The sequence below is a fragment of the Cygnus atratus genome, chromosome 15 (assembly GCF_013377495.2).
Source record: "Cygnus atratus isolate AKBS03 ecotype Queensland, Australia chromosome 15, CAtr_DNAZoo_HiC_assembly, whole genome shotgun sequence".
Taxonomy (NCBI): domain Eukaryota; kingdom Metazoa; phylum Chordata; class Aves; order Anseriformes; family Anatidae; genus Cygnus; species Cygnus atratus.
In genome coordinates, this window is record NC_066376.1 from 12119111 (window position 1) to 12131335 (window position 12225).

General features: G+C 42.8%; 1 protein-coding gene across 2 annotated transcripts in view; it reads right to left on the reverse strand.

Annotated features, from left to right (window-relative positions):
• CLUAP1 (clusterin associated protein 1) overlaps positions 1-12225 on the reverse strand; it is a 74718-nt gene that overhangs the window by 21607 nt on the left and 40886 nt on the right. For both annotated transcript variants that reach the window (XM_035549101.2, XM_035549099.2), the window contains exon 9: positions 3358-3430. In XM_035549101.2, coding sequence (XP_035404994.1) covers positions 3358-3430 — 73 coding nt within the window. The remainder of the gene's footprint in view (positions 1-3357; positions 3431-12225) is intronic.

A 12225-nucleotide genomic window follows, 5' to 3' on the forward strand; every position in this document is an offset into this window, starting at 1 on the left:
CAACGTCTTTACATAATTTAAGAACAGTTTTTACCACATAACTTAGTGTTAACTTTTTTTTTTTTTTAAGTGCAGTGGTTTTATGAAGATGTTCTGTGAGAAATGAAAGATGATTTGTGATGTACACTAGAAAAAAAAAAAAGAAAAAAGAACCAGGCTATTTCTGAATTGCACTAAATGTTGTTGCAAATTTTGTGTATGCATCCTGACATATCCATTGCCTTTTGCCTTTCTGTGTTCTTAACAGACCTGCACAATTCAACGTATGTTTTACAGCCATTCTTCATAATAAATATCATTTAGGTTTCTTCACTATTAGTTCAGCCTGAAAGGAAACCGAGAGCTGTCCAGAATTCCTGCAACTTCTGCTGCAGAGAAATTAACTGTTAATTTGCAGCCCGTCTTACCAAATTAGCAGTGGATAAGGTCAAAGGATTCAGACAATAAAAGAACTGCATCGATTACAAAGGTATGCAAAGGTGAGAGTGCTTACAGGGGCAGAATGAGTGCTGACTTTTATCAGTTAGTGGTAACACATTTATCACCTGATTCCAGCCTATGCTGTTCCAAGAGCCTCATTAAGTGCTTTGCAGCTCTCAGGGGCAAAGCGTAATGAGATTTAGAGCACCTTCCTTTTCCCTCTGGCCCCGAGCTGCCTCTGTGCAGGCAGACCACGAATCTGTCCCAAGGGAGCTCACGGGAAGGTTCAGCCTTAGGAGACAGGGACCCAGGCCAGACTGCCTGCCTCTGAGCGGAGCTGCAGGGGAACGAAGCTCAGACGTATTTGTTGCCCTAACGGTCCAGACAGCAAGGTCCTGAGGTTTTTTGGCAAGCTGAAGATGGAAAACAACTTCATGATAAAAGCACTTGGACTGTGTGTGTGCGTGTGTATTACTTAAAAATGCAAGTGGAATAAACAAGTGATTTTTTTCTCTTAAAACCTGCTTCAGAAAAATCTTTCTAATGGGGAAGAAAAGCCTTTCTTTAATCTTCCTTGTGCCTGTCTCACTAAAAGGCAGGTCCTGTCTTTGAAGGAGGATACAGCATGCAGAACCTCAGCACATCGGTAAAATAAGGTCTAAGTGCTCGTGACCGTTAGGTTTTACACCAGCTCCCCACAATCCACATGATGCTTGCAGTAGCTGTTGATAAAATCACAGAGTGCCAGGCCAAGGCTGCAGGGCTCTTGGGAACCCTCGACTGCCGAAGCTCCATCCCTTACTGTCCTTTCTATTTCTAGTGTGAATTTCACTAATAACCTCTTTGGGGCAGGCAAAGCTGTTCTGTGATGCTGCACCGATTCTGCTGCTGCTTCTGTTTCCTCTTGTGCAAGATACATCCTTGACTTGCGACTAGGATCCTAGGGTTAACTTCACCCCTAACAGGGCACTACGAGATACCAACTTCTTCCTTCTCTCCTCCAAGTAAATTTCTTTGTTTTGAATTGTATAAAAGGCATCTTGTAACTAATAGTGAGAGGAGAAAGCAGGGTCTGGTCTAAGAGGAAAGCACAACTTGGTACCTGATCATTTCGCATTAGCAAACTGTGATCTCAGCCAGTTTTACAGCATTCAATAAATTAACCTCACAGCACCCAGTAACAAAGCTGTGTTCCATGCTCACGACTGAGGAAACAGCCTCCAAGAGCCAAATTTATTGCCTCAGTTACATCCCTGCAGCTCCACAGACTTCAACGCCACGTTCAGGTAAGGGCAGACTGTAGCTTAGAAAGATGACTTGATTTGCCAAGGTTATGGGACAATCAATAAATAAGCCAGCACTGAAAACCAGGCTCCTGTTGCTCCTATCACTAGAACAAACACTAATTTTGTCAATTTGGAATAAAGACATATTATGACAATATTTTTTGAGGTCAGTAAAAGTCCTAATTATGTGTTCTTAGGTAGAAGTTAGATCGCTCACTAAAAGGCAAGGTTTGTATTATCTGAGAGATGCAAAATGACTGAACAATTTTCTGAAAGTCCACTGGCAAGGAAAAAAAAAAAAAAATCAGGAAAATTTCACGTTACACTTCACGTTGTTAATTATTGATGATAAATGTTCTTCCCTCTTGAACTTATTTACTCTGGAAACCTATTGAAACCAAACTTAATCATCCTGGAAACTATCACATAGCAGGACCTGGACTTTTTCACTCAAGTAAATCCTTGAAATAGTTCCACATTCTTGCAATTTACTTTACAAATCCTACGTTTCAGATAAAACTTCACTTTTTACTGCATTGACATAAGGAGATGAGAGATCAAAGATGGGCAGAGATGAATGAATTTCCTCTTTCATGAGATTGTTCAGAAAACATCTGCCAGCAAACAAACTGTGAAGCATAACTTATGTCCTTACCCAATTTTAGCTTTCATGAACTCTCCCTTTGATCCTGAGAGTTAACCCTCCTCTTGTTTTTTTTCAGTACCATATAAAAATGCACATATTGCAATATTCAATTCACATGGGCAACTAACGAGGAAGTTCTGCTGACGCTTGACTCAAAAGAAGCAAAATCTGGTTTGTTAGCTTTCTGCAAAATCTCAAGGGGTTATTGTTCCTTTCCGTTCTTCAGCTAGAATTCTAATTAATTAAAAGTTTAGAAAAAAAGATAATCCCCAAATTTTAATTGCATTCACATTTTGCAGGTACACTAAATCAAGGAAACCCAAGAAGGCAAACATGAACCACACTTTGATGATTAGTGATATTAACGAGGATTTCAAACAGAGGTTTTTTCATCAGTGAATGTTACAATCTGACAGATACATCACAAAGATTTAGTCCAAACACATAGCCACCTCCACGGCACGCAACGTGGCAGACTAACTGTTGAGGACAAAAATGATCCTCCAGTTTTGCAAGGCAAACCAGCACCCGCGCAACACGAGGCAGCCAGGTAGTCCCACGAACCAATGAGACTACTCACCAGCACACAAGCATTTTCCCAGGTAGAGTCCTCTAACCAAGCTTGTTAGCGAACCAACTTTTCATCATCAATCCCACTGTGCTGGGACAACTGCTTCATCTGCAGCTAGCCTGAAGGGGCTTGGATGCCAGTAAAATGAAGCCTCCCTCTGCCCACTGCAGCTGCACAGCACATTTAGTGAGCAACTGTTTTTGCCTCTCAGCACTACAGGTAAAATTTACAAGGTAAAGGAGCATTTCACAGAGTTTAGGTTCTCCATTTCATTGGTGTTCTTTTCAAGTTATCATCATCCCACTTTTTCTAATATCATCTGTTGACTCAGTTGTCTATCCCATGTCCCTGTGGCTTGTAAGTGCACATTTATACAAGTAGCAGCCAGCGCTTCATTTTTCTGCCAATACAACTAGTTTAGAAATCCCACTTACTTCCACTCTTAAGCAGGTGTTGTTCCTCTTCCTTCAGCCTGTTCTGCATAAGACGCAGCATGTTTGCTGCTTCCTGTAACAGGTGAAAACAAACGAATCAGAAAAGCTGCCACATTGCCCAGTCAAGTAGCTAATTGGATGGCCCTATAACAGTTAAGAGCACTCAAAAGCAGAATGAAAAAGGAAAATTTCACCACGGGAAATACTTCATGAAAAAAAAAAAAAAAAGGTCTTAATTGAAGCTTGGGAACTCCTACTTACTTTGCCCATGAGGTCAGGATATAAAGCATATACCCACGTAAAACAGTGGGCTGAAAATCAACCATACATTCCTGCCAGCTGAAACTTCACTTATTGCAGTGAAAATGAGTTCACTTGTTTTCATCCCACAGAACATTACTGCCATTACAGAACAGAAGGGACTTTCTTTGGAAAGTGGTTTTTGGTGGTTGTTTTTTTTTTTTTTTTTTTCCCCCCCCCAACCAATACTTCATTAACCACCAGAAGTGGTTTGTGAAATGACTGCAGCTTTATAATACATAAATCAAACCAGGACAAATTCACAAATTTCCATGCATGCAAACAAAATGGGAAGAGAAAACCCACACAATGAGCTGGAGAAGTACAACCATATACTATACAATACTAGTATACCATGCTATTGTATAGTACTACTGATAGTATTTGGGTGCAAAGGAGAACTGTGATAAAAGACTGCACAAGGTGGATCGTTGATTTTCTTTTTTAAGTATAGCAGATTAAAATATGCTGAGAAATGCTACTGTACTGACAGTATGACAAAGTTCCGACAAAGGCAGTTAGGAGCAAATGAAAAGGGTAAGTAGTACAGTGGTTGCTGTGCTGAGGAAAAGCAGCAGTCACAACCCTCAACCCATTCAAATGAATGCCAACGATAAAAGGAATATTACAACAAGGCCTACAAGGACTTTAAAAAAAAAAAAAACACACTTAAGTTTTGCAGTATCAACTGAGCAAGAAATGTGACAGCTCAGAAGGGAAGAAGTAGGCTGACGGGAGCTGGGCAGCAGCAGTTAAAAAAGACACTTTCATTCCAGCATAATGGATTGGTAAGAAAACATGCCTGCCTCTGTAGACAGTAACAGATGGGAGTAATTTTAATCCTCTGGTATACATGCATTTGCTAAGCATTGCATACCAGATAGACTAAAGGAACTGTCTGATTGCTAAACACCGCAACGCAATTCTAGGAGGTCTTTTGCTGAGTTCATGAAGTTCTTCATCCGGTTAGGACTAAAATCTACCGAAGTTACCAAGGGATTTTAGAAATTAAGGGTCATTATCCCAATAGCAGTATCAGACAGAAAAATATATTTTTAATTACATCTAGTTTAAACTAGGATAACATCAATGGTGAAAAGCAAACTAAACATGATAGAGTAGGTAAGACATAAAACATACAACCACATCAAGATAGAACCTATAATATTAAACAGATGGCAAACAACTGATGGAAGGATTTAGCCGCTCATTTTACTAGCTCTAGTTTTTTCTACAATTGCACTCAAGCAAGACAAGTAGATGGGAACACTAATTAACTGTAGATTGAGCTGCAATTTTTCTGAGCCTTTGATTTTCTATGCAGAACTTGTATACAATAAAAAAATAAACAGACAACTGCTGCTCTGACAGGGTCAAATCTGCACATTAAGTGCATGTGCAGAAAGGAACCAGTGGATCAACTGAAATACCTGTGGGACAGAGGGGAAAAAAGAAGATCATCTGAAAAGAACTGAATGGTAGGAAAGATTTTTACTCTCAGATGGAACCGTGTATCCTTACATACAGTAACAGCGTGGTAGCTTGAGAAAGAAAAATCTTCTCCCACCAACCTCTTGGAAACCTACCAGGTCCTACCAGTACACGAGGAAGCTGCTGGAGATGAAGGCCTGGCTTGCACAAGACATTGCATCTTGGGATAAGCATTCCTGTCTTTGGAGTTGAAAGTCATGCTGAAAAAGCTTGCAGAGAAATTGCTTCCAGGCAGTAAGCTGAAGTCATTTAAATTCTGCTTTTACCCTTAGTATTTGAAATAAGTAGTGAATAGCATTTTTCTTAACTGGTTGCTTGAGTTTGGTAGTTGGGTTAAAGGACTGGCTGGGTAAATAGTTAAAATTTATGTCTAATCACGTATTGAGTATAATTAACGGGCAAGGTCAGCAATGACATAGGGATCAGCAGCTGCATTACTGCACGGCACACATGCAGCCATCTATGTGCGCTCATATAACCTTATAAATTGTTTCTAGGCCAAAGATCCTAGTTTCTGTATGGCTGTGCTTGACCAACTATAGTTTAGAATGCAGCGGAAGTGGGAGACCACAGACAAGGGAATGGGCCAACACCTGGACTGGCTGGGGAAGCCAGTCACATACGCTGCCATGTCTGGTACTGACACAAGCTGCCAGCACAGGTGACTAGAGGAGTTTCAACTAACACAGCCGAAGTCACTCAGGAGGATGCCTGTGACTCCCAACACCACCTCTCGGACAGCGACGTTCATCCTGACAGCTTTCCGAGCAGGACTTACCCCATTTCAAAGATCCCAGTAAAGCTCTCTTACAAAGAATTGCAACCGGCTGCTGTAGTTCATATCATGCAATAATTAAAGCATCACCAGCAAAGAGCTTTGAGTTTGTCTAAATCTTAGGAGAAGAAGCTGTAGGAAAAGAGAAGTTACCGGACCCCAAAATCCCCAGGTTAGTTCTTTGGGTAATTACAGTCCTGCTTGCCCAGATCTCATTCTTCCATGAGAGACGAGGAGCAGATTGCATAAGGCCAGTTAGCTGGGGGAGCTGTGCCAGACCAACACAAAACCTCGGTGAAAATCAGGAGAAACCCAGGTCCATTGCCTTTTGGCAGACAAACCACATTTATTTAGTTTTCATATACTAAAGCAATGTGAATTTTTTTTCCCTTATGCACTTAGCTCTCTTTTCCCCGACATTCTCCTGGAGGATGAATTGTGACCACCCCCCCCCCCCCCCAAGCACCACCACACCTCTCCGTCCTGAGCCGTCGTGACATGGGGTGGGCAGCGAAGCAGAGCCCCAGACCCTGCAAGGCTTCAGGGCACATGGAAGCAGAAACCCCACAGTGCCTGATCAGCTCCTGCTTTGGGGTGACCTGGGAGGCCCCACTGTAATCACCCTGATAACACAGAGCACATTTGCTACCTCATTCAGATTTCTTAATTATAAGCTGACTGGGCTGCCTCAGCCTCTCTCCAGTGAGCCAGACGCATCCATAATACCCTAATAGCTACTGCTCGGCGAGGCTGAGCATGCTCCGGGTCTCAGCTGTTGCGAAGCAGCTGGAGCACAGGCACCTTTCACCATCTGTACAGCGCCTGAAGGAAGGAAATGACAAGTGCAAGAGGCATCTCCGTACTGCCATAGCAGCTCACACGGGTATATGGGCAAGATACAAAATACCAACACCTGAGGTGCAAACCTGGATGTTTTAACAGGAGGATGAGAACGAGAAAGGGGCAAAAGGCTCCTTGGGAATTGTCAGGGTGTCCGTGGGGAAAGCCCATAGGCACAGAGAAATATTCCCCCTTATAATGAAAGCATCCTGTCCAGAATTTTCTGTGTGCCTGCACAGGTGCTGAGCACTGGTGGGTGCGCAGGCACTCAGCGCTGGACCACGTGGGCTCACAAACCTGCCTGGGAATGTACGAAAGGTTCTGGGAAGAAACCAAACAATTCCTGCTCGGAGATGGGAAGATGACTGCCATTGCAAGGAGTGTTACACAAAAGGCAATCGTGCAGAAGCCACGCTACCTAGAAATCAAAACTACCGGTGAGGGATATGTATTCTGCAGGAAGAAGCTAATTTCACCTGCAAGAACAAGGAAGGGAAAAGGCAAAAATATTTTAATAACTTGTTTTGTGGAGGTTCAGAACATTTTAATTACCCTGTTTAAGAAACTGCTCTTCTTGATTAGCTCTTTCTCTAAGGAACAAATGACCAGGAGACAGAGGAGCGTAACCAAGGATTAAAGGCAAGATGGAGGGGTGCTGAGGACGACACGGTGCAGTAAGCGGGCCAGTAAATCTCACCTGCCTCCTCTCACTCTGTGCTGCTGGCAACGATACAATGAGCTCCCCAGAGCAGCAACACGTCCACACACCGATGGCAAACCAGCACAGCTCAGTCCCATTTAGAAGGGTAACCGCTGCAATGATTACCACCTTCCACATTCCTCTGTGTTAGCAAAGCCTTCTTAAAGATGGATGAATGTGAAAACGAATGTGGACTTGAGGAAAAATACCCAGAGGGTTCTAGCTACCAGTGTTTCCTTTGGTGTCCATAGCACATCCCCTTTCCAAGACCTCCCTCTGCAATAGTGGGTCCCAATATTTTCTGGTCACTGCCTCAGCTGCTACCTGCTTTTCCCACCTTTTCTCCCAGCCAGCCAGAAGACCTAGAGATGGTCACTGAAGGTATAGAAACTGATTTAAACAAGCCTTTCCCCGCCCCAGCAAACATTTACAATACTTGCTGTGTCCTTGGGATGAAGGGCGCAAATGAAGGGATCCGTCAGCCGCCTGAATCTCAACCCCTGTGACTGCTGCAGCCTACGCAGTGCACATGGCAAAGGCCAACAGGGAGGTAGAAAAAGAAAGGACATTTCCCAGATATCATGGGGACAAATTCATAAACCTGGAAAACATTTTTAAAATACATCTATTCACGGACCATTAAAATAATAATAGACATAATCATTGCCTAATAGTGTAATTCCATGTATCTGTTAAGACTGCTGAAGGCAATCCAAATTCAATCAAATAAGCAGCCTCACCTGCCCCGCACCCTCAGCCACTTGCTCCTTCACTCCTACTCTGGTGCAAGCATTTGTACAGCTACACAAAAGAAACCCAGGTGAAAACTACTAATCCATCAAAATAAAATTAAACCAGACAAATTCTCCAGTGCAGTTCAGCATGATGCTGCACAAAGTCTCAACTTGCACATGGAGGACAGGGCATTGCCGTTGCAGGAAAAACCGTGAGGGTAAGAAGAGGGAGCAGTGTTGCTTTCAGCTTCAGTGCTGATTCCCGTGCTTAAAATATAAGAGAAGTGGAGTCTAAGAAAATGATTTGACCATACAGCTGAGACTTCTCCCCCTTTCCTGTAGCCTCTTCCTTGTGCTGGCAGCAGCATCTCAGCTGACCTCGTAGCGAGCCAGCACAGAGCTCACTGGCAGAAAAAAAATGTTGATTTTTCTACAGTTTAGATTTCTGAATAGCTTCAAGCATGGTCAGATAAACGCTGCAGTCAGCCCAAGGGAGCTGTTGAGACTGTACAACACCATCCCTTTCAACAACAGCCCATCACTGCATCAATTTAGCTGTGCTGCCAGGCTACGTCCTACAAAAGCTTACCAAAAACTGCAGCAAAACAAATTTGTTTCAAAAGGGCAGCCTCAAACCAGTTGGAACCAGGACAGCATCATTATGTGCTGGCTGTAGTACTTCTGAACAAGCAAGATCTTCAAAGGAGAAGGCAGAAGCAGTAGCCATTTACGTATTTAGAAAGTGAATTATATTTACCATGGTTCAGGTTTTTTTTTGTCACATTCTCACTTAAAAGAATCTGAAGGAGACATGTTAAATTAGTGAAAAAATGCAACAGCTTCATTTGTTTTTAACGCCGAAATCTTAAATCATGTCAACTTTTAAACAGCTGCATCAGTGGTAGCTTCAGTTTCCCTCTTTCTCCCTGCTGCTTTCAGTGCCTGCAGTCACCAGGCTGTATTTTCTGCCCCAACTGGGCTCCACCTTCGCCCCAAACACCGCTCCCCAGACTTCACATTATCTAACAGACATGACTTACACCAGCTTGGTGAAAACAAGACCGTGCTAATCAGAGATGGCTTCCAGTTTTATGCTGGCTGCTTCTGTGAGCTTTTTCGTGCTTATTTCTTCAAGACTGTCCAATTCAGCATCAATGTTACCCATCTGTCCAGCTGGCCAAACGCTATTGCGAGACAGGCGTACGTTCTTCACGGAACAGGGACTGAAGGAGCACAATACAGATACCCTGCATCTGCATCTACTTTAACTGGCAAAGTAAATGGCTTTACCTCTCACGTCTGGCTATGAAAGCCTTTGAAAAACAGCAAAGAGACAAAACATGTCTGTTTGGCAGAATGTTTTACTATAATCTAACTTACTACCCTACAGACAAGTAAAGCGTCATCTACAATTCCTACAGCAGAGAGAGCGGGAGTTGGCTTTGAAAATCCTTTTACAGAAAGCTACATGAAAGCAAATCCCAAGAAATGCTTTTTCATTTATCAGTTTCTTATTTAATATGAATTATAATTTCTCTGAGAGGCATTGCTAAAAAACATGCCATTACAACCACTTGCAAACTATACATAGCTATGAGCAGGGCCTGGGTGCGGGGCAGATTGTTTGGGTTTGTTTTTTTCTGGTTGTTTTTAAACAGACCAATATGCCACCATACAGAATATCCTCCAGCAGCTGACCCCCAGATCACACAAGCTCTGCCACCAGCTCATTGTTTGACTGAGGGAAGTGATCCATGATTTGAATAAGCCACATGATTTCTTGACAGCCAGTCCCTTATGATATAACTAATGCTGCTGAGCATTGTTTTAAACAATAAAATCGAGTTGCTCAAATCATGTAACTGAAGACTTCTCCACGTCCCTTCAGAATGAAAAGTGGCAAATCTAGGCTCAAGAAAATAAAACTAAAAATGATGCAGTATTTAATCATTTAAGGCTTTTTTTTTTTTTTTTAAAAAAAAAGTTAACGTCAAAATTTTGTTGGGAAAGGCGTGGAGAAAATGTCAGTGGGATTTTGAATACCAAAAGTATGTGCCCTGGAGCCAGCTGGCAGACAATATGGTTACCGCTAAGCAGAAAGGCAAAGGAAAGAAGTGAAGAAAATAAGAAGGGGATAAGTGTGAAAGAATGACAAGACAACAACTGGAGATAGCTGACTTTTTGTTCAGATGCTAACATTTCAATTTTTGCCTTCATTATTTCTTCTGCTCTCAGACACCCTCCAAATCCCAGAAATTTCTCAACATCTCTCTCTATGTATAACCTTTTCATCTTACTAAGAGAAAATAATGTTTCTTTTTTTTTTTTTTTCCTGGCGATTTGCTAGAGCATCCTGGTAATCCTCCTGCTCTGTAGTACACTTGAAGTGAAGCGATTTGAAGATGAATTGAGCCACCTCATCTTCACCTTGCCTGTTAATCTCAGCAGCTGTTTCTTGCTTTGTTAGAGAACAAAGCAGCTGAGATTAGCTCTTGCTACACTCATGCAATGGATTTGTTTTTCATAATAGAGTGTTGCCACTCATTCAGCGGGGGTGATGAGATATAAGGACCAGGAGAAATTGCACAGTGCCTGAGCAGGGAACGTGACCGCACTCTTAGCAGGAGGAAGCCTGCTAGGTACAACAGAAACATAGGGAACACAACACCAAGGCCGCACAGCTGAAGCTCACAACAGCATGAGGTGCCAACCTACCCAGAGCCGTTCTATAAGAACTGAAGACAATGCTCCTGATCATGCTGAACTGCTTATAATTACCTCACCCCAAATTAATTAACCAATGCATGGAAGCCCATCTCTAGTCCTGTACACAAACGCGCATGGCACAGAGCATGAGACTGGAGGCATTAAGAGGTACACAGGTGCAGAGCTTTGAACCCACTGGGATTACAGAACCACGGTGAGAAAGTTTGCAGCCTCAGAGCATTGCAAGAGATGGATACAGGCACTCCAGAAAAGACAGGCTGGGAGAGGAGGATGAGGAGGGGCTGCTCTCTCCGCAAAGGAGCAGCTTGAATGCACTGAATCGCCTCGCATTAGGCGCTGAGCCTGGTGAGAGCTTATGGTTACAGATCAGAGGACAAAGCACTGGCCAACACAGATCACGCTGCATAAGCTAATGTTCATTTTAACCTCAAACTTTGAGCTGCTTAAGTCATATTCTTAGCACATCATATCATTTCAGTAAAAGAAACAACAAAGAAACCAAGGGCACAGCTGGGTTTCTCTGGTTTCCCATCTCACCTGCAGTCATTGGATAAATCCACTTTCCTATAGAAGCTACCAAATCTGAAAAGTCAAAAAAAAAAAAAAAATACTCCTCTCCATACCACATGGTATTGCACTCGGTGAACAGCACAGAACCACAGTGGAGCTGGCTTGCAGTGCTTAAAGCTGGCAATAAATCAGGTCCCCGGCACCCTGGCTGGAAGACAGACTTTGCATCTAGAGGTTGACAGGTTGCTTTCCTTTGATGCCACCACCTCAGTACCTGTGAACTGCTATCACTGGGAGGTAGCTTCCTGATGAACACAAAAGCCACAACCTCCCTCCGTCCTGGTATTAAATCAAGGACGGTGCTTTGGAGATTGGGGCCTCCAACAAGCGAGTCACTGCTTCAAACACAGAGCTCTGCATCAGAAAGAAAACACAACCTTGTCCTAGCAGATTCTCTGGATCACTCTAAGTTCACACTAATAGGTAACTTTTACGTACATGTATACCTCTACCATTTTGGCCTGAGGCGTGTCTGAAAATCACCACCTCTGGCCATTTTTTATTTTTATTTTTTTAAGAGAGGTCATCCTTCCAGTGGATGGGCACACACTGAATGAATTGAAAATCACCAGCCCCTATTACAGGACCATCTGTCTCCTCCCTGCTCTCATTATTCCCATCTTCTCCCTCAATTTTATGTCCTGAAACAGTCATTGCCTCTCATCATTAACAGCCATTTTTACAGTAATCATTTCTATTGAAACACACATAAAGCATACTTGAGAGTATTT